Genomic DNA, 25297 nt, shown 5'->3' on the forward strand with positions numbered 1-25297 from the left:
TGAACCGCAAAAACCACCACGTGACTGTCACCAAAGACCTTGTTCTACACAGCAGTCCACCTCCTGACTATCCTGTCCATCAGACGGAATCATGGCCATCTTTCTTTTCTTTGTTCGGGCCAATTAAGTGTCCGAGTGTCAGTGACAAGGAAAGCGGCAGCAGGTGACCAATACCCCCACACAGGTCCACTCCCGGTGTGGGTCCCTCTGCCCCTGGATTAGGGCTGGGCACTAGGAGGGCCCTTCCCTTCTCAGCCTCCGTCTTCTCTTCCGCCCTCCCCTCCCCTTTCTGTAGGGCAACAATCTTTCTTCCTCTAAGGAACTCAGCGGGTGAGAAGGGAGCACACTGGATCTGCTTTCCCCTCAAAATGCCAATTCCGAGGCCAAGGCAATCCCACTCTGAGCTCCACAGAGGGTCAAGACGAGGGTCTGGGGGCTCCGTGAGTCACAGACTCCACCCCATCTGTGCCAGGAGCCCGGGAGCTCAGGGTCCTCCCAACCTCAGAAAATGCAAAATGGGCTAGGCTGGTCTAGGATCCCAGCCGTTTGGTGTCAGGAACCACTGGAGGCTCTACATCTGTCACAGCCATGAATGAGACTCAAACACCTCATTTCTCTTCCTTGCACCGTCCGCGGGAAATGCCGCCAGCTGGCCAAAAGGCAGGCAGCAAAAATGCCGGGCGTTCGGCGAGTCCTTGAGGGCATGAGCCACCAACCTCTCTCCTTGCCTCAGATTCTCTTCTGGGTTATAAAGGAAGAGCTGTTTTTCCCTAGGTATTTTGGGGGCTTTCGTAACTTTACTAATCTCTTCTTATATGCAAGAAACATTCTTTATCTTATTCTATTACCATCCCAATTTGTGACAGAAAATGGAGTCTTGAGCTATATTAACCTAGTCAGGCCCACAGCTCAGAAGCGGTCGCACGCAAAGCTGGCCTACTGGACCCACAGCCTGCATTTTAAATGTAAACGCCCAGGTTTTCCACAATCCCCGGGGGAGAGGTTAGTAATGAGGCCTCCCTGCATGAAGGCCCCAGCCTGACTGCAGAGCCTACGGGGGTGTTAGTCAGCACCGCCAGCAGCTTCCAGAGCTTCACCGTACAGGCGAAGTGTCTCATACAAGTCCGAAATGCACCAAAGCCCGGACTTCCTGACACTGACGGGACGCGTCACTGGGAAACTCACTTGCCCTCATGTGACAGGCCGCAGTCAAAACACTGCAATACAAAATATTACCTTCAGGCTATGTTCAAAGTGCATTTGAAACAGAAATGTGTCTCCTGTTTAGACTTGGGTCCATCCCCAAGCCATTATAAATAAATATATATAGGCAAATATTCCAAAAATTGGAAGAAAAAATCGAAGCCTGAAATATCCTGGTCCCAGACATTTCTGGTAGGGGAGAGTCAACCTGGGGACCGGTACTAGCTCGGTGTGCTTTCTCTGCAAAGTGGAGCCTCAGAGGAAGGGGACCCTGTGTGTTGCCTGCTGCGCCTGCCACTCCTGCAGAGCGGACCCAGAGGGCAGAGCTGCCCAGCTGTGGGGAGTCGGGGGTTCTGGCGGCCACATTCTCTCTGCCCTAAAGGGAAGCCTGTACTTACTGAGGGAGGCAGGGTTCGAGCCTAAGTGCTGCTGCCTCTTGGGCAGAGCTGCAGGCGCTCTTTCTAAACCTATCACATGGGCTGGAAACCAAATTCTGTCATAAGTGAGCATTTCAGGAGAAAGTTATTTCTGAGTAAAAACTCGTTACTAGAGTTCTTAAGACTGGAAGGTATTACAGTGGATTGCAATGCTAACGCAGACCTGTAGGTTTATTGAAAACCATGTATACTTTTTACCTGGTAAACTGTCTTTTATGTACTTGTCAGCTGCTCCTGAATTTAGCGTCTAGAATAGCAGACTGCTATGGTGGCGAGCCTGCCCCACCCAGTGCCAGCCGTGTTTTCCATCCCCTGTTTGTCCTTCCTTTCTGTATTCCTTCTCATTCATCCATTAGGTTATATTTTGTGCATTACTTTTTTGCATGAATGTTTATGCATTATTATTTTATGTATGCTTAAGTTTCCTCTGGCAGGAATTTAAAATACTTTTATCTTATTTTATTATATTATTCTACTATGAGATAAAATAAATGTATCTTCTTTATTAAATATAAATGATCGACAATTATATATTAAATGATTGCATAGAACTTAAGAATTAAAGGCTTTACATGTTTTTATCAGTCTGCATTTCAAACGAATAAGGTGTTTTAGATCATTGTTTCTCCTGGAAATTAGACAACATAGGTTCGAAGTTTAAAACTGGACCAATCCAATGAGGAACATTTTCATGAAGGCTTGCAGTACAGGATGTGGGATCAGTTCATCTGAGGCTAAGGGAGAGGTGGGCTCATGCTGCAAACGTCTCAGCCAGCGGAGGAAGCCACGGGTGTCCGTGTGCTGGGGCCCAAGCCCTGAGCAGCCAGTCGAAGCGACAAGACAGGAGGTGGACAGAGAGAAGGAAAACTAGTGTCTTGAGGCAGCAGGAGACAAAGGCAAAACAGGAGCCAGACCCGGGAGAAACTGCCACGGGCTTCCCTTCGACAAGACCTAGCAGGAGGGACAGGCTTCAGCCCAGCTGGAGGGACCCCTTCGCAGGCAGGGACGAAAAGAAGGTGGTGCATTTCCCAATACGACTCTGAGACTCTGCACATAAGAGAGACAGGGCTGATGCAAACAGCACCCAGCCAGGAGTGGGGACGCAGGAGGCTCATGCATCATCAAGGTGGCAGGAGTTTCTTCACAGCTGAAGAAACTGCAGGACAGCATTTCCCTGAGCTGAGGTAGCTTATAGTGGTAGAGCCGCGATTTAAGCGGGCGCCTCTCGAACACCTATGCTCTCGTAGCTGCAATGCTGCCCAGCACCCTAGCAGAGGCGGGGTGCCGAGTGTGGTGCTCACGGCTAAGGATGTAGCTGGAGTTCCCGTAACCGAGCCACGAGAGAACCAAAGTGATGACGTGGCGCTCAGTCTTCCCGTCCAGTCTCAGGGAAACCAACATCTCTTCACTTCACAGACTCTTGCAGAGGGCCCTTGCCTCTCATAGTAGATGGAGCCTAACGCTTATCTAATGATGCAACGACACCTCGATGACTCTTTGCAGGTGCCCCGCTGTGGATATGGGGAGGGGACGTGCTGCCAGCCCCGTCCCATACACTGGTGAGATTTTAGCAGCTCAAGCAACACAAAGCCACCTGGTGAGTAAGCCAGGATCTAAGAGTGGCCCGGACCGAGTCCGTTCGTTTCTGCTGCTTTGCTCATGCCGCCAACTGTCAAGCTCCCCGTGGGGAATGGAAACCTCCACCCTGCCCTGCACGCCTCCCCAGGAGTGATGGCCCCCTGACGGCAGGACCAGGCACCTGGCCTCCTCCTCATTTTTGTCCCAGGACAAGGAGGAACTTGTGTGTCTCACTCCGACCTATCCGCTGTCTGGGTTTTGTACCTTGCCGGTACAGGGGAATGGGTGGACTGGTCTGCAACTCCCTGGTGCATAAATTCACTTCCTTAGTCACAGTTTTGTCCCCTTACAACGGGAGGTGCGGACCTGACTTCAGGCCCCTGGATGAGCACCATGCTGGCATCACTGAGGGCAGAAAGGTAGCCAGGAAACTGCCTCAGGGTCCTTGGGAGAAGAGGAGGCCGCAGCCCGGTTAGAGCACCTGGCCAGATGCCTGTGTTCCTACCCCACCTCCACACCCACCTCATCACAGCCCCTCCCCACGTCCGGGGTGTGGGGACAGAATGACCAGTGGGGCGCGCTCCCCAACCACGAGACCAAACCCCGCAGCCCCTCTCCCGGAGGAACAGCCCCAGCACGGCGCTCCCTCTTAGACGTTTAGCTGATGGCACTAACCCAGCAGACAGAGGCTTAAGGCACAGCCTAGCTGAAGAGTTCCTTAGCAATTTCCAGAATAGTAGCAAATGGTCTCCATAAAACTGAACGACTCCCAGGGACAGGGCACATTCACATTCCCGTGCGTGTCTCCTTAATTAGGAGCAGGTCCTGGTGCCTGGGATTTATTCTCGTAAGTACACATCCACACAGCCCAGAGACGTCTTGACATGCCGCCGGCTCCCCGTGGGGAATGGAAACCTCCACCCTGCCCTGCACGCCTCCCCAGGAGTGATGGCCCCCTGACGGCAGGACCAGGCACCTGGCCTCCTCCTCATTTTTGTCCCAGGACAAGGAGGAACTTGTGTGTCTCACTCCGACCTATCCGCTGTCTGGGTTTTGTACCTTGCCGGTACAGGGGAATGGGTGGACTGGTCTGCAACTCCCTGGTGCATAAATTCACTTCCTTAGTCACAGTTTTGTCCCCTTACAACGGGAGGTGCGGACCTGACTTCAGGCCCCTGGATGAGCACCATGCTGGCATCACTGAGGGCAGAAAGGTAGCCAGGAAACTGCCTCAGGGTCCTTGGGAGAAGAGGAGGCCGCAGCCCGGTTAGAGCACCTGGCCAGATGCCTGTGTTCCTACCCCACCTCCACACCCACCTCATCACAGCCCCTCCCCACGTCCGGGGTGTGGGGACAGAATGACCAGTGGGGCGCGCTCCCCAACCACGAGACCAAACCCCGCAGCCCCTCTCCCGGAGGAACAGCCCCAGCACGGCGCTCCCTCTTAGACGTTTAGCTGATGGCACTAACCCAGCAGACAGAGGCTTAAGGCACAGCCTAGCTGAAGAGTTCCTTAGCAATTTCCAGAATAGTAGCAAATGGTCTCCATAAAACTGAACGACTCCCAGGGACAGGGCACATTCACATTCCCGTGCGTGTCTCCTTAATTAGGAGCAGGTCCTGGTGCCTGGGATTTATTCTCGTAAGTACACATCCACACAGCCCAGAGACGTCTTGACATGCCGCCGCTTCCCTGACGCTCTCAAAGCGGAATACCTAATTGGGTTTAAAAAAAAAAAAAAAGCAACCAGGAATTTTCACGCTGGTTTTGATTCAGGATTCAAAACAGAACTAAGGCGTGCCCTTCTGTGTTGTCCCAGACCGTGTATAAACTGGCTCAAAATCCGAGACCCCCTCAGACACTGAAAGAAAGGAAAATCAGACCAAGACATGAGTTTTGAATTTTTATGCCAAAGAAGAGTCTCCTTGTGGAACGTGAGCACCGCCTGAGGTCTCCCCACGGCACTCGGAAACCCCCTCCTCTCTTTCAAAGAGGGGACTAGGGAGGGAGGATGTCTGCAGGCCCCCGCTTCCCCTTTCACCAAAGTCAAAGGCCTCCTTCTTTGTGTTTCTCTTTGGTAATTTACTATAGAAACTGACGAGCTTCTTCGCTGCACTATTTGTAATAAAGACCCGAGATGGGCCACAGCGTCTGGTCTCTCTTACCTGCACAGTGTCCCCTCGAGCATTTCCATGTACTTCGCAGTGTTTTCCCTCACACTTGTTCCTGCAAAACGAAAGCCCAGAGTGAGCGCACCTGCAGTCAGAACTGAGCGACACCCAGCACCACTCAGCGTAAAGCCAAAGGACCGTGGTCAAGCCACTGATCCAAGCTATGTCTGGAAGGCAGCCCGATCCCCGGAGTGGCTGCCTGGGGGTCATGCTGGGCAGGGTTCTGAGACCCTGGTCTCTGCGGGAAGCAGGGAGGGGCCCTCGTTTTAGTCTTCCAGGGCAGCTTGGTGATGGTCTGCCCCGTGTCACATGTGCCCTGTCCTCCCTGCCCCATCCCTCAGCGCCAGCCTCATTAGGACGTTGTTGATAACGCTCTTCTCTGATGTTGACGAGAGATTCGGGCGCATGTTTGTGTAGAAAAACACATCAGGACTTCCCTGACGGCCCAGTAGGACGTGGGGAAGGAGAAGTCCACAGCAGAAAGACGCCACACCCTAGGTGAGCCAGAGGAGCCGCAGATACACAGCAGACTACAGATGCTTTTGTCGAGTCGCGGGCAGGAACGTGCCATCACTCCGGCGGCAGAAGCCGAGGCTCCACCTCCAACGAGTGACAAGATCAGCCACCACCTGAGAGAAAGGCAGTGCTTCCTGGTCACCAGGTTGAAGGACAAATGACTGCTATGGCTCAACAGATCAAAGAGGCTCTTCACTATTTTAAAAAGCAGGAAGTCAGGGTCAACCGGATGGAGGCGGCTGGAACCCCCACGGCCAACTGCGTGGCTTGAGTCCTGGACCCAGCATCTTGAAAAACACCATGGGAGCGTGTGCATGTGTGCCCAAAACCCAGAGGAGAAGGGGTTGTGACAGGGCCATCCCCTGGGCAGGGGGATAGTGCTTTCTCGCTGTCCTCTCTCTCTCTGTCTCTCTGCTTGGGGAGATTAACTGCATGGAGGGGAAGAGGGAGGAAAAGCCTGAGTCAGCTGTGTGGAACCCGGACTCCCATGCCATGCCCCGGAGACAGGGTGGAGCAAGGCCGCTCGGAGAAGACCGCCTGAGTCAAGCTTCATACTGAAGGGCAAGAGGTGGACACCACCAGCGAGCCCCCAAAGCAGGCGGCTCTCTCTCCTCGTCATAGACGGGTACTGGCGGTCACCTTGGAGACCACGCCATCAGCCACGCGGGAGTCCAGGCTGCAGAAATACACGCTATCAATTTAGCCACCACTTACGGAGCACTTCCTCCATGTCACGTCCTACCCTGAACCCTTCATCTACATGCTGACTAATACTAGTGCGTATGGGGCTCCGACCGTGGCACAGAGCTAACGCCTCTGCACCGGCCCACGGAGGTCCCCAGTTCGTGTCCCCAGGACTCACTCTATGAGGCAAGCACACACAAGCCCGGGACCCTGCCTGGCTAAAACCAGGCGGACTGCGGCAGAGGACTGTGTTGAGTGTGTCTTCATCTTCCTCCCTCTTGCTCGGTCTCTCTCATGGAAGAAATCAACCTCACAGTCGGGCTGAACAGAGGGGCTGCGAGGGCCAAAGCCCAAAGTTACGGAACCCACGACTTCAGTTTAAGTAACAGAATAGCTAACGGGGGCTCGGCGAGCACGCTGAGTGAATGCTCATGAAATTCCAGCAGCAACGAGACGAGAGAGAAGACTCAGGAGAGACCAAAGGCCGGGCTGTACGAGTCAGGGTTGCGAAGTTACGGCTCACTGCTGGCTTTGTAGAGGGCAGCCGTGCAAATGCCTGCGGCTGGCATCGAACCCATTTAACGCCATGTAAACAGACCCGTACGCACACGTAAAGACAGACAGACAGATGAGAAAGCGAGAACAGGCAAAGGCGGCTGCAATATCTAATTATTTCTAATGCAAAGCTCAGAAATTGTTCATAGTTTTATAATGCTTGTATGCACATTGGTTCGCTCTTTCCAGTAGGATGTTAAGTGTACAGTAAGTAAATAAATATTCTCAGGAGAGAATTCTGAGTTAAGCACGGTCCAGTCCTCTCCAGGCTTTTGCCTTGGCGTTGTACTCCCCCAGAGCTGGCGCCTCGCAGACGCACCGTCACCAGAGACAGGCTCCTCGCTGCAGGCCCTCAGTCAGGGCGCTGCTGCTAATCCTCTTTCCCCGTGAGGCTGACGAAAAAGTAAAAGATTTAGAGAGAAGGGAGGCTGTCAGACGTGGGTCCTACTGGAGTCACAACAGCCACCAGGAAGCAGTCTCTTTGGGGTTGCCCTGGCCCTCGCTCAGTCCCCCGTGTCTCCTGGGTGCTCCACTAGCCAGACTGTCAGGGTGGGGCCTCAGGGACGACTACGTGTCCTTGGGTTGAGAGAATCGGGCGTGGCGACAAAGCTGGTCACACTTGGGTGGCTAACAGAAACGAGTCCATCAGCGACAGAGACGCAAAGTGGCCCTCATCCTGTGGGTTCTGAGGAAGGAGATTTGGTCCAGCTGGAGGGGGTTAAAAACCCACGGCCAAAGGAAGTGCCTGAGTGAGAGCCCTGAAAGGATTATCCACGCTAGCTGCCACAGAGGAAGCGTGGCTAATCCCAGACAGCATGGCGCATAGACCATTGGGCACTTGGCATTATGTTATTTTGCCTTTCCCATAATTCCCCAACCCTTCACGAAGACACACTGTGGTGGGAACCAGCAGTTAGCGTAATGGCTATGTCGCTTGACTCCCAAGTAGTCGACCGCGGTTCGCATCCCAGACACGGTGGCTTAAAACTCATGCCGGGCGCGTGTACATGCATGCTCAAGATCCCGAGAGGAGAATGGAGGAGAAGAGATTGCAGCATGACCATCCCCCCTCGGGGGTGATTTCTCGCTTTCTGTCTCTCTGTCTCTGTCTGTCTGGTGAGCGCACGCATCCTATAGCGAAAACCTCTCCAAAAAAAAAAATTTTTTTAAATAAATAAATGAAAAAGACACACTGTGGCTACCTGGTGGAGCAGGTGGTGCCACCCAAAGGGGGCCGGGGTCCCTAAGGAAAAGATGCGGGCTCTAAGTGTGACCGTGAACATGTGCGTGGACGTGTCCTTGGGTGACCTGGGATGGCGTGTATAGTGACGCCGTGTCAGCAGAGGTGCCCAAGAGCAGAGAGGGGAACGACACCTTGGAACCACTTTAGCTCCTTTGCCTCAGTGGTTCATGAAAGAAGACCACGTACTCTTAGCTATGTCTTGTTGTCTTTTTTTTTTTTTTTAAGGTTTTTGCCATAGGACACGTGTGCTCACTGGGGAGAGACAGAGACAGTGAGAGGGAAGTGAGAAATCACTCCCAGGGGATGGCCACACTGCAACCCATTCTCCATTCCCCTCTCCGGATTTTGGGCACACACACACATGTGATTTTCAAGCCACCCAGTCTAGGGTTCAGACCATGGTGGACCACATGGGAGTGCAGGGCCGTAACCATGGCGACACCTGGCGCCCCTTAGCTGTGTTTACACCTCTGCTTCCACAGCTTTGCCCTGTGGGGTGGTGTGTGGCCGTGGTTCCCCTCATCCTAAAGACTTACCAGTCTCAGTACCCACGTCCCTAGAATGGCTCCTCTTAGATGGGAAGAGTGGGCAGGAGGAAGGGGCAGAGGAGTGGGCAGGTGACCCTGCCAGGCCTGGCGGCTAGCACGGGGTGAGTGCACGCTGCCCGCCAGAGGGTATGCACGCTCCCACCCCCTGCCAGCCTGTCACCAGTCTACACAGAGCTTCCCACTCCCCGGCCCTGACCTGCCCCCACAGGCAGTCAGAGAGGCCCTCGAAAGCCCTAATAAGTCAGCCCTCGCCAACGGCAAAAAAGGCCGTGTGGAAAGCCGGTCTGAAAGCTGGCACTGTCCGTCCCGCAGCCTCGCTTCACGGCCCTCGTGCGCCCTCGCCAGAGGTCTCCCTGCGTGGAAAGACAGGCCCTCTGCCCAGCACCCTGCTGACAGGAAGCCTCGGGCTGGCTCTCCGGCTTCCAAGCGCGTGCAACTGAAGGAGCTGCAGCCAGAGGTTCCTTCACCACGTGTTAAATTGCTGAGTGCTTTTACTTGCCCTGCCCAGTGGCGTGCTTCGGGGAACACAGCCTTGTTCTCCGAGTCCCCTCTCCCTGCTCTCCCACGCAAGACATGGCCCGCACCGTCCCTCTCCCTTGCCCTGATAGGCAGGCCACAGAGAGGAATCGGGACCTCGTTTTAGATAGAATACCACCCTCTGTCACATTTGTGTTAGAAAACTAAAAAATCCAGACTCTCACTCGAGTTTTTGGGGATTTTTGTTTTTGTTTTTGAGAGAGATTTTTGCTATAGGGCACGGGTACTTACCAGAGAGAGAAAGAGAGACAAAGTGAGAAATGATCTCCGGGGGTGGCCACAGCACTCCCTTCTCCATTCTCCTCAGGATCTGGGGCACTCACGCACATGTGCCTGGCATGAGTTTTAAGCCACCAGGTCAGGGACTCGAACCACGGTTGGCTACGTGGGAGTTCAGCGACATAGCCATTATGCCATCTGCTGGTCCCTCACTCAAGCTTCTTAAGCAAAGGAGAGCATGAGCAGGCGGGGCGCTGGAGGGAGCTTTGCACGTCACGTTGCGTTCAGTTCTCACAGGAGCTCTCGACATCCCTTGAGAGGGTAAGGAGACCGAGCCGGGGAAGCCATTCCCGGAGTGAGAGGTGAGGCCGGCCCACCGTTGGGCTGCATGCCCAGGCCTGTGTTTCGCACACATCCAGGACTGTTGCCCAGTTGTTATGAAGCATAGTGAGTGGGTCTCACCAAAGGAGTTCTGTCTCACAGAAAGAACGAAGTAGTCCCTCCAAGCCGGGGCTTTTCTCACGTCTGCTAGGAAGCAGGACAGCCGCCCCTCTGGGAGGCTCCCAGAATGCTGGCAGGAGGCGCAGAACATGCCCAGGGGCAAGAAACCGCCACTGCTGTCAGGCGACCAGGCCCCAGGTGACGGGATGTCCTGCGTGGTGGAGGTGCCTCCAGAGTGCAGGAGGTTGCCAAGCAGCCAGCCCAGATCCCGCCTGCTCCCAACGCCCTGCGGATTCTGCAGGACGGGCAAGGCATGGTGGGGCTTTAACCGCCAGCTGCCTGACCTGCCAGCGCCACCTGCTCCCGCCTCCTCTACACACAGGCCTCTCCATGCCACGCGCTCCCCTTTTCATGGAAAACAGGCCCTTTTTCACTTTGCCCGCTCTGCCCCACCTTCAGCGACAATGCAGCAGAAGCGACGATGCAGCAGGAACGACAATGCAGCAGGAACAACAATGCAGCAGGAACGACGATGCAGCAGGAAGGACTATGCAGCAGGAACGACGACGCAGCAGAAGCGACAATATAGCAAGAGCGACAATGCAGCAGGAGAGCCATCTTCTCGCCAGCAACTGCCCATTGGGAGACAGTGTCCGTCGGGCTCCACCCAGCACCAATGGCACCCCTCCCACCACACACAGGCGCACACACTGTCCTTGTCCTGGCACTCACCACCACCCCTCGCAGCCCCTCCACCGTGCCGGAGCCTTTGGGGCTTGGGCACCACATGTCATGGAAGGCCAAACGCCAACCCAGGAACTCTGCCATGAGACACAAACAGAGATCTCTTTCCTCCCACACGCTAGTGAGAACTACATGAGAGACAAAACAAATACGATTAAAAAATTAACAGATAAAGGGGCCAGTAGGAGGCATAGCGGTGAAGGTGCTGGGCACTCCCACATGGCTGACCACGGTTTGAGTCCCAGACCAGGCAACTCGGCACTTTCCCTCTCTCTCTTTCTCTGTGTCTCTCTCTGGACAAATTAAAATAAATGAATGAATGAATAAAATTAAATCAATAATTATTTAAAAGTTAAAAAAATTAAAAATTGACAGGAAAAAAAAGGAACGACTGCTTTTCCTGGGCACACACACACCAGGTGGGATGGACAGTGCCCCCCACGGTGTTCCTAGGAAACTACCGGATGCAGCTCTTGCCCCTGCCCCAAGTGATTCGTCCTCCAAAACCCTTTCATCCAGGATAGCCCTAGATAAAAACATGAGGGGCTCCTGCCCTGGGCCCCTCCAGACTCCCCCACCCACAGGGAGGGCCCACAGGCCAGGTGACCTGCCCTTCCATTCCAGCCATGCTCTTAGCACCCAGGACACTGGATCCCCACCCGAATGTCCCTGGACCACAGCTCAGACTCCCACGAGCCTCGGCCAGCTTGGCCTTCCGAGAGCACGGCGTGTTCCCAGGCCCGCGGGTGCAGGCGCAGGAAGGAGGGTGGGCGGGAAGTGCCGATGTGGGTGTGCCTCCCCAGGAAGCTGGTTCTGACTCCTCAGCTCCCTGCCTCCCACCCAGCCCGGCACTTCCCTGTGGCCTGCAGAGCAGAGCATGCCACTTCTTGGGTTCAAGGAGTAGCAAGCCATCTTTTCTTTTATTTTTTATTTAAAGAATTATTTATTCTATTTATTCACTCATTTATTTTTAATTTGACAGAGAGAGCGAGAAATCAAACCACCAGGTGCAGGACTCAAACCGTGGTTAGCCATGTGGGAATGTCTAGCACCTTAACTACCATGCCACCTGTTGGTCCTATCTTTTCCTTTCTTTTTTTTAAAAAGAGGTTTTTGTGTTAGGGCATGTGTGCTCTCCAGGAAGAGAGAGACAGAGACAGTGAGAGGGAAATCAATCCCCAAGGGGGATGGCCCTGCCATGATTCCTTCTCCTCTACTCTCCCCTTGGGATTTCAGGTATGCATGCACGTGTGCCCGGCGTGATATTCAAGCCACCAGGTCCAGGACCTGACCCACGGTTGGCCATGTGGGAGCCCAGCAACACAACTGCTATGCCATCTGCTGGCCCCATCGAACCCCTTTTCAATGATAGTCAGCCCCTGGTCTGTTGGCTTCACCATACCTGAGTCATAATAAAACTTACATTTAAAAAAAAAATCATTATAGAGCATGTACACATGCCGGAGAGAGAGAGTGAGGAAGCTCCCCCAGTGGGAGATGGTCACCCCACAGTCCCCTACCCCCTGTCTCTGTTCCTTTCAGGATTGGGGGCATGCACACACACCCTCGACATGCCTCTCCAGCCACTAGACCCAGGCCCTGACCGTGCAGTCAGCCACGTGGCATCCAGACATTCCAGCCACACGCCCCAGCTGGCCCTCCCTGCACTTTAACCCTCCCTGACAGACCACGCTGTCCCCGCCCGGGCAGGCGTCCCCACGCCAGCCCCACCGGCACTGGTGATGAGCCCTCGCAACGGCCACAGCGCCCACGGCTGATCCTACAACAGCCACGGACGGGGAAAGGCAAAGGTGAGCCCTTCCAGCTTGGAGCACGCTGTTATGACGGAGCCGAACTTCGACCTTAGCAAAGCAGCTGACAGGAAACGCAGTGCTTGGTCTCCCACAGTCCGGGCGATGACAGGTGCTCCCAGACGCCGGACAGCACCTGCCTCAGAGAGCCCAGGGAAGGAGGCTTTGCTGGGGATGGCACAAGGTGAGTTGGGGACTGGAATGCTCGCCCTGGCGCTCCTCCGTGAGTTCCCGACGAGGAGCAGGGCTGGCGGGTAGGAAGGCCCGGATGTCGAACTCTGGCTGACCCATGGGTTTCATCTCCTCCAGGCTGGGCTGACCCGTCGGTGCTGTCTCCTCTGGGCTGGGCTGACCCGTCGGTGCTGTCTCCTCTGGGCTGGGCTGACCCGTCGGTGCTGTCGTCTCCAGGCTGGGCAGCAAGAGCAGGGAGAGAAAGAGCCTGCAACTCCTTGCTCTTCCCAGTGGAGAATGAGCCCTGAAAACCCGCTCACACCCAACACTGGTTTCCCCAGGTCGGAATAAAATCCAGACCCTCCCGAGGCCTGCAGGCACGTGCTCAGCTTGCCCAGCGCCCTTCCCTGCCTCCTCCCTGTGGGGCAGCTTCTCGTCCTTGAAGCCTCAGCTTAAATGACCCCTCCCTGCAGGAACTGCAGCACAGCGAGGCTGCCGGCCACCTCTGTCACTGTAGGAGACGCTCTCACTCCCGCGGGGCTGTGCCCAGCACAGGGCGGCTGCCTGCTCTCTCTGTCACTCTGTTCTGATGCTTGCTCCATGCCTCTGCGACACTTATGACAACTGTACTCTTCTGTTTTTTATTTTCTTGTCTCTCCCTTTAGAATCCAAGTATCAAAAGGATAGCAGCCCACAGTGGGCCGTCCACACATGCTTGCTGGAGTCTTTGTGAACGCTCCTGTGAAAATCGGAGCCCAGTGCATGGAAGAATGTGCCCCTGGCTGTGGGCATGCTGGCACTCTAGGGAGTGTGAGGACCATCTGCAGGCCCCACACAGGCTGGAAGACGTCGGGCCGCCAGGGTCTCGGCACTCCCCACTGCAGACGTGGCCAGGTGTGCAGCGCAGCCCGAGGCAGGCATACCTGAATCATCCGAAGGGTGCCTGTGGTCCTATCCGAAAAGTCGGAGTCAGGACCACGGAGAGGGGATCTTCCACCCATCTGTCCCCAGGTGTCTATGAGAGCGGGTGTTTGTGGATCAGGGCCTGGTCACCCGGCTTGTGCCTGTATCTGCATCTGCTCCCCACCAGCCATCAGCTGGGCATGGCAGTTAGAGGAATGAGTCGGCCAGAAAGCAGAAGAACGCCAGGGCGTCCGACTGCCGCGGTGACGGTGCACAGCTGGTTACATGACACCCCCCCATTGCAGCCGGGAGTGTGACAGAATGTAACGCAGCACTGCAGTCTCGTTTTCCGTGTCGCCTTTGGGGTCATGCTGATGGACAGGGAACGCATGGCAGCAAAGCGACAGCAGGGCATTGCTGGCCTTCCACAGGCCGCTCCTCCTGCCTCCCCCCTGCCTCCCTCTCCCCTCCCACTCCCTTCCCTCCCCTTGCCCCTGCCTTCTTCTCAAACACCCCAAAGAGCACAAGGTCCAGGAGAGTTTAAAAATAGCTTAACACGGGTTTCAAGTAGAGTAAACGAAATGAGCCCAATTTTCTATGCCTTTCATTTTAAATTACGCACTGAACGTCTAGAAGCCTAAGTCCTAAGTGAGGAGGATACGACATTTAAAATCTAATTTTCAAAAATTGGGTCCTCGGGCAGCACAGCGAAAATGCATTTACACATATAATTGCAGCTGCAAATCAATACTGGCAGAACAAGTGCCCCGCTGGCGCCGAGACCGCCCGGCCGGGCTCACCACGCCACGGGAAACCAATTCATGGCTCAGCAGGCGTGAGCCGAGCCCTGTGACGGCCAGCTGGTGCCCTCGCTGTGCTGCAGGCTCCGCGCTCCAGGCCTGGTGGCTGCGGGAGCCTCGTGAACTGGCGAGGGCATGGCGCGGGCGAGGCCTCGGCCACATGCAGAGGGGCACAGGAAGGCTACGACTGGCAGCTAGGGGCGCTGTCTGCAGGGACAGCGCGGGGGTGGGAGCAGCTATGCTGGAACTCTGGAATGAGCGAAGAGGACAGAGCAGAGGGAGGCACATCCGGGGAGCTGAGCACATGGCCGGGACCGCAGGAAATCAAAGTGGAAGGAAGGAGAGAAGCTGACAGGGGAGTGGGGTAGAAGGCAGAGACCGAAAAAGGGCCTGCAGGAGAGAGGGCACATCCACGGGAGAGCGTCTCCTACAAAGAGAAGCCAAGGGCCTCCAGAGGAGAGTGACGCAGCCATGCTCCGGCCATCCCGTCGGAGCCACCCCCGCAGTGCAGGGGCTACTGGAGCAGGGACGGGGGTAGCCACGCGAGGACGGATTGAAAGCTGCAACTGTAATGCAGGAGGCTGGAGTCGGAACGTGCTTGTGGGATGGACTAGACGGGAACAGAGCGGCAGGCCCGAGAGTCAGGTTGCCCGTTCACTCACGCAGCTCCTCACTGCGTGGCCAAGTGCTGGACGCCCTTCTGCCAGGCAGGGCCCGCGGGGACACATGCTGGGGGCGGGCATCTGTAAGAGGCCGCGAGCAGGGCTGGACATGGACGGTTCTAACACTACCTGTTACACAGAGTGAATAAACAGACTAGGCTGACGGACGGGCAAAGAAGTCCGTAAACGTGTGGTAAACGGCACTGTGCCTAAACACGTGGTAAACGGCACGCCCAGAGGTGGCGACATTGCAACCAAGACCGGCAGCCGTGAGCGGGCTGAGAGTAGACCAGGAATGAACACGGCTGGGCCCGGGTGTCTGGCTCGGCTGATTGGCCATGAGCACCAGAGGAGCCTTGGGGAGGAGAGAAGACGAGGTCTCCTTTCAGCACGTCTAAGACACCAAGCCACGCTGCCCTGCAGAAGGTGGTGGAGGCTGTGGGAGACAGCCAGGTGGAGACCAGGGACTCTGCCCATTCACAGTGATGCCATGAGAGACCATTCCAGACAGGCGGCCTTGTTTCCCCTCGTGTGACACGTGGCCACAAATTCAGGTTAAATAATTCTGCTCTTTCACCCTGCGGTTCTGCAAATCGCGGGCCCAGTACGGTCACCCCACTGGCCCATCTCAGATCCCACAGGTGAAGTCCAGGTTACGCAGCACCACGCTCCTTCTGGGGACTCTGGGGCCCAGCCCACTGCCACACTCCTGCAGGCTGTTGGCAGACCCCAGTTCCTCGTCCTGAAGGCTGAGGTCCATCTCTGCTCACTGTCAGCCTCCAAGGGCAACTGGCACTCCCTGCTCAGGCCCCTCCTTCCACCCCGAGGCCGGCACTCAGGGCATGGCCCGCTTCACACCCCTGTCTCCCCTACCATCTGTGTCCAGTCTGAGCAAGTCCTGAACTTCCAGTGGGCACACATGACCGACAGGCCAGGAAGCTCCTCCCCTACAGGCTTCACAAGCTTCGTCATGTCTGCAAAGCCCCTTGGCCAGTGGCAAAAATCCTTCCCAAGTTCTGGGGGTTCAGGCAGAGGCATCAAAGCATGGTTGGGCCATTGTTCTGCCTCCCACCTTGGGCATGGAGACCAGAAAGAAGAGATGAGTGGGGACCGAGTTCCAGGGAGCCCCTTTCCCAAAGAGGGGCCTAGAGGAGGGGCCAGTGAAGGTGACAGACAGGTCAGGGAAGCAGAGGCCCCGGGGACAGGGGTGTCCACAGACACCAGTGAAGGGTGACACCTTCCCAAGGCCATTAGACTCAGACACAGCTGAGAGGGCTGAGGACGGCTGGGTTTGCCATGAATGAGATGTAAATGACACCCTGCACTGCTGGACCAGTGGGAAGGTCCCGGGTCTGTGCCCGAGTCCTCCCTGTGTGTGCCGGGTGTGCATACGCGATGACCAGGCCTGGCTGGGGATCATGGACACACTGCGGAGGGTGCCCTGCACGTCCCCCACTCATGGAAGAAAGAAACGTGGAAGAGATCCTGAGTGATCTACAACCGCCTTCACTCAACGCACACACAAGTTCCCCTTCCACACCACGCCCTGCCAGGCTGTGCTCCCGGCCCTGGCACTCCCCTGCCTGCCCTGAGGAAGCCCTGTCCCCGTGGGTCTCAGAGCCACCCCTGCCCTCGGAGACCTCTTAGGTACTCTCCAGCCACAGCCTACACACACCGCGTCGACCCCCTCCACACAGGACCAGCCGCAGAGCCCTCGGCTCAAAGCTGCCGCGCTGGCTGGGTGCCAGAACCTGTCAGTCAGACGAGGCTTGGAAATAATCGGCCGTCCTCCCTCCCGCGTGCCCCTTCCCCTCCTGGAGGATAAACTAAGCTCCGTTCTGAGCTGGCCGCGAAGCGAGCCTTTCCTGCTAAGTCCTCCGAGATCGATCCCCTGATACCCGAAAGCACTAAATGCCTACTGAAAATCTAGCCTCCAATCCCCACCGTTTCCTGGTATTTGTTTTAAGTATTTAAAATGCATTAGGCTTGACACCATAATGGTTAATAAGTTAATGTCCTAGATATTTAGAAGGTAGGTATAAAATTATTGGCTTAAAATGATCCCAGTGAAACCATTTCTTCTAACAAGATCATAAAATGCACCTTCCCAGTGAGTCATTTACAACTGGCTCAACTATATAATAAAATGGGCAGACAGGTTTAATGGAAGGCAGACCTGCTAGGCCGCAGATTAAAGAGTAATTTCCGCTCACGCTGCTGTGTGTTTGCGGCTTGTGGGGGCTCCTTTCTGAGACTCCTATCGCTGGACTGAGAGATAAGTGCGCGGCGTCGCCTTATCACAGGGACACATTACACACTCTGTCTGAGTTGGTCGGTGACTGCTTTGACCAAAAAGACAAGAAAAAACAGAACATGTAAGCCCAATTTTTGACTTTGCAGATAACACCAGAAAGGCCCCGTTACTACGTATAATCCCATTAAGGTTTAAAAAGGAGTTAGTTTCAAGGGATGGTGAAATATACTCGTTTTGTTGAATCTCAGACAAGCATGTGCCTGAACTGCCCTGCATTTGCTCCCCGCCCTGGCGGGGAGCTCAGAGAGCGGAGGGTGGTGACCTCGGCCCCGTTACACAAAGTCACACGGGGACTGCAGTGCCCAGAGCTTCTGAGACAGGTTTGTCAGCCTCCGTGTGACGCCGGTGCCACGACTCAGCTCTCTGCCGGATTTTTCCCCGCAACATTATAATTATGCGACTCCTTTGACATCTGCCTTCCACCCATGACAACATTAAGAACTTCATCCCATGGGACCAGCAGATGACGTAATGGTTGCGTTGCTGGACTTCTACATAGTCGACCACAGTTCGAGTCCCAGACCCAGTGGCTTAAAGCTCATGCCTGGCACATGTGTGTGTGTGTGTGTGTGTGTGCCCAAGAGGAGATTAGAGAAGAAGGGACTGCAGCATGGCCACCCCTCCCAGGGGCTGATCTCTTGCTTTCTGTCTCTCTGTCTCTCTGCCAAGTGCACACACCCTATAGCAAAAATCTCTCTAAAAAAAATCCAGAAAACTTTATTCCCACTGAAGAACATAATACTGTCATCTCGCTGGTTTTCATGGGGAAGGGGGGAGGGGGCGTGGAGGAACAGGGTCTGTACACGGTTGCTCGTGGCCTCACGGTACCCAGAAACACCTCGCTGACTCCTGGACAGGACATGCCACCCTCTGCCAGGTGACAGTCCCACCTCCAGGACACCTGAGCAGGGCACTTCCACCTAAGCACTCACCCCGCGGCAAGGGAAGCAGAGTCGGGACTTGGGCAGGTGGGCCCAGGTGTTGGGAGGGGACAGGACAGAGCGCAGCAGAGTGAGGGCGCTGGGTCACACAGACCATGGCCCCAGAAGAAGCACAACGGCCCCACGACCTGTGGGCCCACTGGTCCAAGCTGAGGAGCAAGAACCAGCACATTTGGAGATCAGCCCAGAGTGAGTCTCAGGGTCAGATCTCACTGACCTTGGCTAAAGCTACCTTTCCTCAGTGTAGACATACTTAAAAAAAAAAAAAAAAAAAGAGTTTATGTATTTATTCCACGAATAAGAGAGACCGACAGACAGAGGAAGAGAGCACATTCCCACGATCCGCCCCCAGCCCAGCTGGCTCAGGACTGTGGTTGAGTACGTGCCTGGTGCACTTGGGGAGGTCTCCAGATGCAAACTGGGACCCCCCCCCCACGTGGTGAGCCTCATGGAGCATCACCATTGCACCGCCGTCCAGTCCCGGGCACATGCTTTTAGCTCCTTAAAGGGCAGGGCAGCTCTGAGCCGGTTCTGCCAGGTCCCTTCTGCATTTCGATTCCATTAGGAAGGATCTGTTATAGAAACCATGTCTGTACTGGAGAGAGAGAGGCTGTAAAAGTTCCTGTGCAAGAGCAGCCACGTCACGTACACATAGAGACGTGCTCAGGGCGAGTGTCTTCTGCAGTCAGGACTGGCTTGTCCTACTTCGCACGTGCACGCCAAGTGTTAGTGTGCCTGTACACTGCCACGTGCTCATTACTGAAAAGACCACCTACACAACACCTCGACTGCGTTGCCTTGCGGGTGACCTCAGGACTTCTCAAGGACAGTTTTAAATATGCTTATAGGTGCTGCAAGAGTCAGCTTTCAAACCCAAGCGCTATGTAAGAACATGCCCTCCTGTGCTGCTGCCCAAATGGCTGCAGTGACACGCAGGGACGCAGTCCTGTGGAAGGTGTGGCCTGGCTTTCCTTAGAAGGCTGGGCTCTGACGGCGTCTTCTGAAGGTGTTACCCTTGGGCAATCCTGCATCGCGTGCGAAGGACAATAGGTACAGGCCAGCATGAGACGTTCCCAGCCTCCCCTCTAATCCCTCCTGCTCTGGGAAACTCAGCATCTGAATTTTGGTAGGGCTTTTCCCTCTCTTCCCCTCCTTTTGTGGCCCTACTTCCTTTGTGTAAAGGAGGCTGTTGAGAAAAACAGTCTGAGCTGAAGGAAGAGGAGGGGCCCACCCAACATTGTTCCAAAAGGCTTGGTTTCCCCTGATAGGTGTCACTTGCATATCAAACACTCAGAGATGCCACCATCCCTTGGGACTGGGCTCACACTCCCAGGAGGTCCAGGGACAGACTGCTCTACTCTGTCGTATTTGCATGTGTGGAGAAGAAGGCTGAGACCAACCTATGGGCAACAAGCTTAGCAGCCAGCCCTGGGGGGAACTAGGCCAGTGAGAAGCCCTTCCTCCTCAGAGAAAGCACTAGGTGTCCACAAAATGCACTCCCCTGGGCCTCGAGCACATCCTCTCAGACCCTTCTACCCCTCACCACTGTCTCCTGCCAAATTACAATAGGCGGGGAGGGGACTCGAACTATACCAGACACCAAATCTCCTCACCAGTATATTTGCAAGCTATATTGAATTTATGAAGATGCCAGGTTAAAATAAGCTTGGGGAATATTTTTTCTGGAAATTTACAAATCTCCTTATAAAAATCAGAGAGACCGAAATGCCACAAAACTGGGGATAAAAATATGAATGTTTTGAGAAGACGTTGGTGCGCATCATGGTCAGAATGGCAGCTGTTTACCCAGGGCTGTTTAGAGGTAGAAATAAATGGCTGAATTACTTATTTTGTGCAGCAGAATCGTTAGGCTTATTATTTGCTACATGCTTGGTTTTGCTTTCAAAGCAAGAAATCAAAGCTCTTCTTACCATTGAAAGATAGTCTGATCTCAGTGAGTAAGAGCAAGGCTTTGAACTCAGGCCAACCCGGGTTAGCTCTGCAACTGACCAGCCAGGTTCCCCAAGCTTGCACACGCTCATGAGCATCTTTCCGTCTCATCTGAAAGCCAGATGACCCGGACTTCCCTCACAAGTGACCATGCCACGTTCAGGAAGCAGCGAGTCCATGATAATGGTCAACTACGGTCTTCGCTACCATTGTCATTGGCTCCTTTTCACCTCAACCTCATTGTGATGGTGACATTGGTGTGGTACAGAGACATTAGCCTCTATTCCAGATATTATTACAGTAGATGTCTCTAATGTGAGGATAAAGAGAGTCTAATTTATTTTATTTTTTAATTTTCAAATTTCTCTTAGTTTGCTATCGTGTGTGTGCACTCACCAGAGAAAGACAGGCAGGGAGGGAAGGTGAGAAATCACCCCCCAGGGGGAATGGCCATGCTGCAACAATCCCTTTTTCTCCATTCTTATCTCAGACTTTTAGGTATGTGTGCACCTAGTACGATTTTCAAGTCACCAAATCCAGGGCAGGAATTGCCAAGTTGGCCACATGGACCTAGCTGCCTTAATCTCCATGCCACCTGCTGGCCCAAGAGGGTTTAATTTCTAAAGCCACTTCACACCTTAATGTGTGCTCTCCAGGGTTGAGAATCAGGGACATGATATGATTTTTCACAGATTGAAGAAGGAACATTCTGACTTGAAAATGCTTAAATACTAAATAAATATTCAATGCAAGATACATTATTGTTCATTTTCAGGTTATTTCATGCCCTCCATTACCCACTGAGCTTCGAACACTGAGCATACTGAGTGGCTCCTAGAAAGGCAGCTGGGATGGTGGAACAAGGCCAGCAGCACGGGCACAGCCCAGAAATGCCACACATGCCGGCTGTGATGCAAGCGTGCCCTCACAACGTGGCTGCCACTTGAGGTCAGGCAAATTAACATTCAAATTCAGCCCCTGCTAGGAACTCAAGCATATTACTGAACTTCAAATCCATTACCCCACACGTAAACCATGAAAAATAATAATAACTACGTGTTAGGTTGCATGAGGAGTAGAAATCACAAACATACAAGGACGAGCAGTTCAACAGATGCTCAATAAATTACTGCTATTCCTGTCATGATAGCTCTAGTCTCAAATGTGAGATGAACAGTGGTCTTAGTCTCCATCGGTAGCTTTTATCTTTCCTCTCAGATGGAATCAGGTGGTACTGGTTATATAGCTCCCAGTAAAGACAAGAGGCTCATTGTCACTTGGTAGGTTGCTTTTTAAGGCTACTTCTTCCCTGAGAGGGCAACTGTCCTGCATACATCCAGTGGTTCCATGGCCCTGAAACTGGGTTCATACTAGGCACTGTGCTTGCAATTTGGGACACTGCCACCAGGTGTCAATGCTGAGCAAAAAGCTCATGGTAAAAATAGTCTGGAGCCATATTGTCATGAGCAATAGGCACAGGTGGAAAGTCACAGGTGGTATTAAAACTATACGGTGGGTCCTCAGTGGATGGTAAGGTCTTCATGTGTTGGAACAGCATAGACATTCTGTGCTCTAGACACACTTAGCAGGCTTTGATTGATTCATTCATTCATTCACTGAGTTAACAAGAATGTATTGATCATGCCAGGAACTGGTAAGTGAAGTCAAAGCTTTGAAACTAATCCCTTTCTGGGTCATATGTCATGAGTCAGTCCCCAGGGCACCCTACAGATCTGTGTATGACACAGATGCTTCAGAACTGCAACCGTGCTGACACACCCGTGCTTCCCCTGAGAGCAGGACGATTCTGAACTAGCCCAAGCCCAGGCTGAGTCGAGGGCTCTGAATGCGACTGACCCAACTGTAAAGGACTTCTTTCATTTTGGGAACCACTAGGAAACCAGAATGACATTAAAGCAGTGATCTGGCTCCACTCTGGTCAATTAATACCTCAATCTCCTGCAGGTTGTCCCAAGACAAAGCGTGATGCCAGGACTCCCCAAAGTAGGTGTCCAAGGGCATGTCTCAGAAACAAATATTCAGAAGTACCCAAGACAGAACGACCAGCAGGGAAGTGATTTGTCCAGCCTGAAGTAATTGTTGAGGCTCAGGAAGGTGATGGGGGAGTCTAGGAGTGAATTACAAATGCTGGCCTGCCTTCGGACCTCCATCCAGCCTCATGAGTGGAGCCCTGAAACCAGAACTACGCTGCGCTAGCCATTGCTGGCACGCCGCTCCTGCTCTGTCCACACTGCAAAGGACATCGTTTCGTGTCCTTCAGCCAAACAGCTGCAGCTAGTGAGGCTGCGTCCCTGCATCTCCTCCACATCTTCTGTGCTGATGGGTCCCCGGCTTTGTGTATCTTGGAACACTATTTTATTTGTTTGCTGTTTTTGTTGCTATTTACTTTATCCCCTTGGGAATGATGGTGCCGCCCTGGAGACTCTCACTCCTGGCTTGCATAACCATCACCTCCTGGCATGGGACTCCAGTGACAGGCTTCATCGTACAGTGCCAAAGTCACTGTCAACACAGAGGATCAAAATGATGATGGCCATTCTCAGAGTTACGGTGAAGGTTGAACATGCTTAAAACATGCAGAGTGCTTAGAGAGATGCCTGGCATATGCAAGTGTGCATGCATGCACACACACACATGCACACACACACGCACATACATGCGCATACATACCCATGGAAAATGCGAAGGCAAAAAGAGCACTGGGTAGAAGCCAGGCAACCACCACTGCCATGGGCTGCCCAGGAGCTCTGCCAGAGCCTCCAAAAGCTTATGGGAAATGTGTGCTAAGATAACCATGTGGGACCAGCAGGTGGTGTAATGGTTACTTCGCTGAACTCCCATGTAGTCGACCGCAGTTCAAGCCCTGGACCCAGGGGCTTAAAACTTATGCCAAGTGACATGCACACATGCCCAAATCCTGAGAGGAGACTGGAAGAGAAGGGACTGGGGCATGGCTGTCCGCCCCCCAGGGGTGATTTCTCGCTGTCTCTCTCATTTTGTCTCTACAGCATCTGTGCCCTATAGCAAAAATCTCTTAGAATAAAAAAAGATAACCATGCATAGATTTCGTAATTTTGCATCCAGGTAAACTCATGCTTCTGTCCCATTTTTCCAAAGCTTTTGAAGTCACCTTGTATGAGTGACCCTGAGCCACCACTGAACTTCGCTAGCCTCTCATCTCTTATCTGTACAATGGAAGGGTTAAATTACACGCTATGCGAGGTCTCCAATTCAAAAACTACAGAAAAACAATAAGGGGGATGTCTAAAATGCCTTTTTTTAAAAATCCCCTTTTCAGTGGTGTGGACAGTATGAGTCTAATTGCCCTCCGATTCCTATTTGCACCAGGTCCCAGAGGGGCTGGGCAGCCCTCACTGTAGGCAGGATGATCAGGGGTGTGCCTGCCCCTTGCCCACACACACACCGCCTGCCGCTGGCAACGTGGCTCTTCTGTCCCAGCGCCAGGTGAGCAGGCAGGTGTGAGGAGCAGCCCTGGCCTTGCCAAATGCTCTCCAGTATGGCCTGATGGAGGGGGAGTCGGAGGTAGCTGTCCTTCCAGGAACAACGAAAACAAGACACAACATGCAATGCCCCTTCTAAAACAACTTCGTCTGTCAGACTCGGGGAAAAACAGGATTACCCTCACATGTTTCTTTCTTCTCATTCTGGCCTTTTAAGCCTCTAAAAGCCCCTTGGACTTTAAGGAGTTTTAAAACCCCTGCCCCCTAAACTCCTGGAGCCACCCCGGGCTTCATGGCCCAGGTTGGCTAACGGCAGTCTGCAAAGCCCGCCTGTGTCTTGCCCTGAGCACCTTCCTGGGGTGTGCTCGGGAATGGGCCTGCCTTTGCTTGCATGGAGGGTGCACTCTCAGCAGCGTGGGGCCCCAGGGCTCATCGAGCCTGGAGAAAATGACAACGCGCTGCAGACTAGCTGTTGGCAGCGTGCGGGGTGAAGCCACCTCCTGAGACCCGGCTGCAAACGCGTTCTTTTGGCTCTGAGGCCGTGCACCATGATCAAGAGGGCCTGTGGACAAGAGTCCCGAATTTTGTTGGGGGCGGGGCTTGAGAGGAGAGGAAGGGGGAGGACAATAGCATTTCTCGAGGTCACTCTGCAAAAGGCTCCACGTTTCAAGCACAGGCAGGCACGGCCTCCAGTGCTGCAGACCTCTGCGGAGTCCAACCAGCGGGCACCTCTGCGGGACGCCAACCTTGTGCCTGAGCGTTGATGGGAATAAGTTCTATCCGGAGAAACTGCGCAGGACCTCTCTTTAAGTACCACGTCGTCCACGCCTGGGCATGTGCCTCCCTCTCTGGTTTTAATATCTGAGAGCAGGAGTCACCTCGTAACTCTTTCTGTCCTTCAGAGACCTTCAATACGCACTTTCTCTAAATTAACTGCAGAAACACAAGAGAGGAATGTTGGGGAGATGGTAGGGTAAACCCCTCCAGAAAATTCCGTAAGCAGAGTGCATGCCCACGTGGGGCGGCCTGCACACCGACCACAGGAGAACTGCACAGAGAGTTCCTGGGCTCAAGGAGCAGAGCGCACGGCACCATGGGGCATGGGGGAGGGGGGCGGGAGGGTGTCCTGGACAGGGCAGTGACCGGGAACTGCGTCCCCAACTGAGATGACACAGTGAGGGGGACTCAGCCAGCCACAGGTGCTAAGGAACTCGGGTCTGCTCTCTAAAGTCCGTGACCAGAGGGACCCAACACTTGGAAGTGAGTTCGTCTACACTGTCCGTCTACACTGCCCGTCTACACTGCCCGTCTACACTGTCCATCTACACTGCCCGTCTACCTGCCCGTCTACACTGCCCATCTACCCGCCCGTCTACACTGCCCGTC

At 54.0% G+C, this 25297-nt stretch overlaps 1 protein-coding gene across 3 annotated transcripts in view; it reads right to left on the reverse strand.

Annotated features, from left to right (window-relative positions):
* DISC1 (DISC1 scaffold protein) overlaps positions 1–25297 on the reverse strand; it is a 311563-nt gene that overhangs the window by 50370 nt on the left and 235896 nt on the right. For 2 of the 3 annotated variants that reach the window (XM_027770847.1, XM_027770846.1), the window contains exon 10: positions 5385–5445. In XM_027770847.1, coding sequence (XP_027626648.1) covers positions 5385–5445 — 61 coding nt within the window. Of the gene's footprint in view, positions 1–4770; positions 4935–5384; positions 5446–25297 lie in introns of those variants that run through there. The other variant, XM_027770849.1, reaches the window with a different exon arrangement.

The sequence above is a fragment of the Tupaia chinensis genome, unplaced genomic scaffold, assembly GCF_000334495.1.
Source record: "Tupaia chinensis unplaced genomic scaffold, TupChi_1.0 Scaffold000161_1, whole genome shotgun sequence".
Taxonomy (NCBI): Eukaryota; Metazoa; Chordata; class Mammalia; order Scandentia; family Tupaiidae; genus Tupaia; species Tupaia belangeri.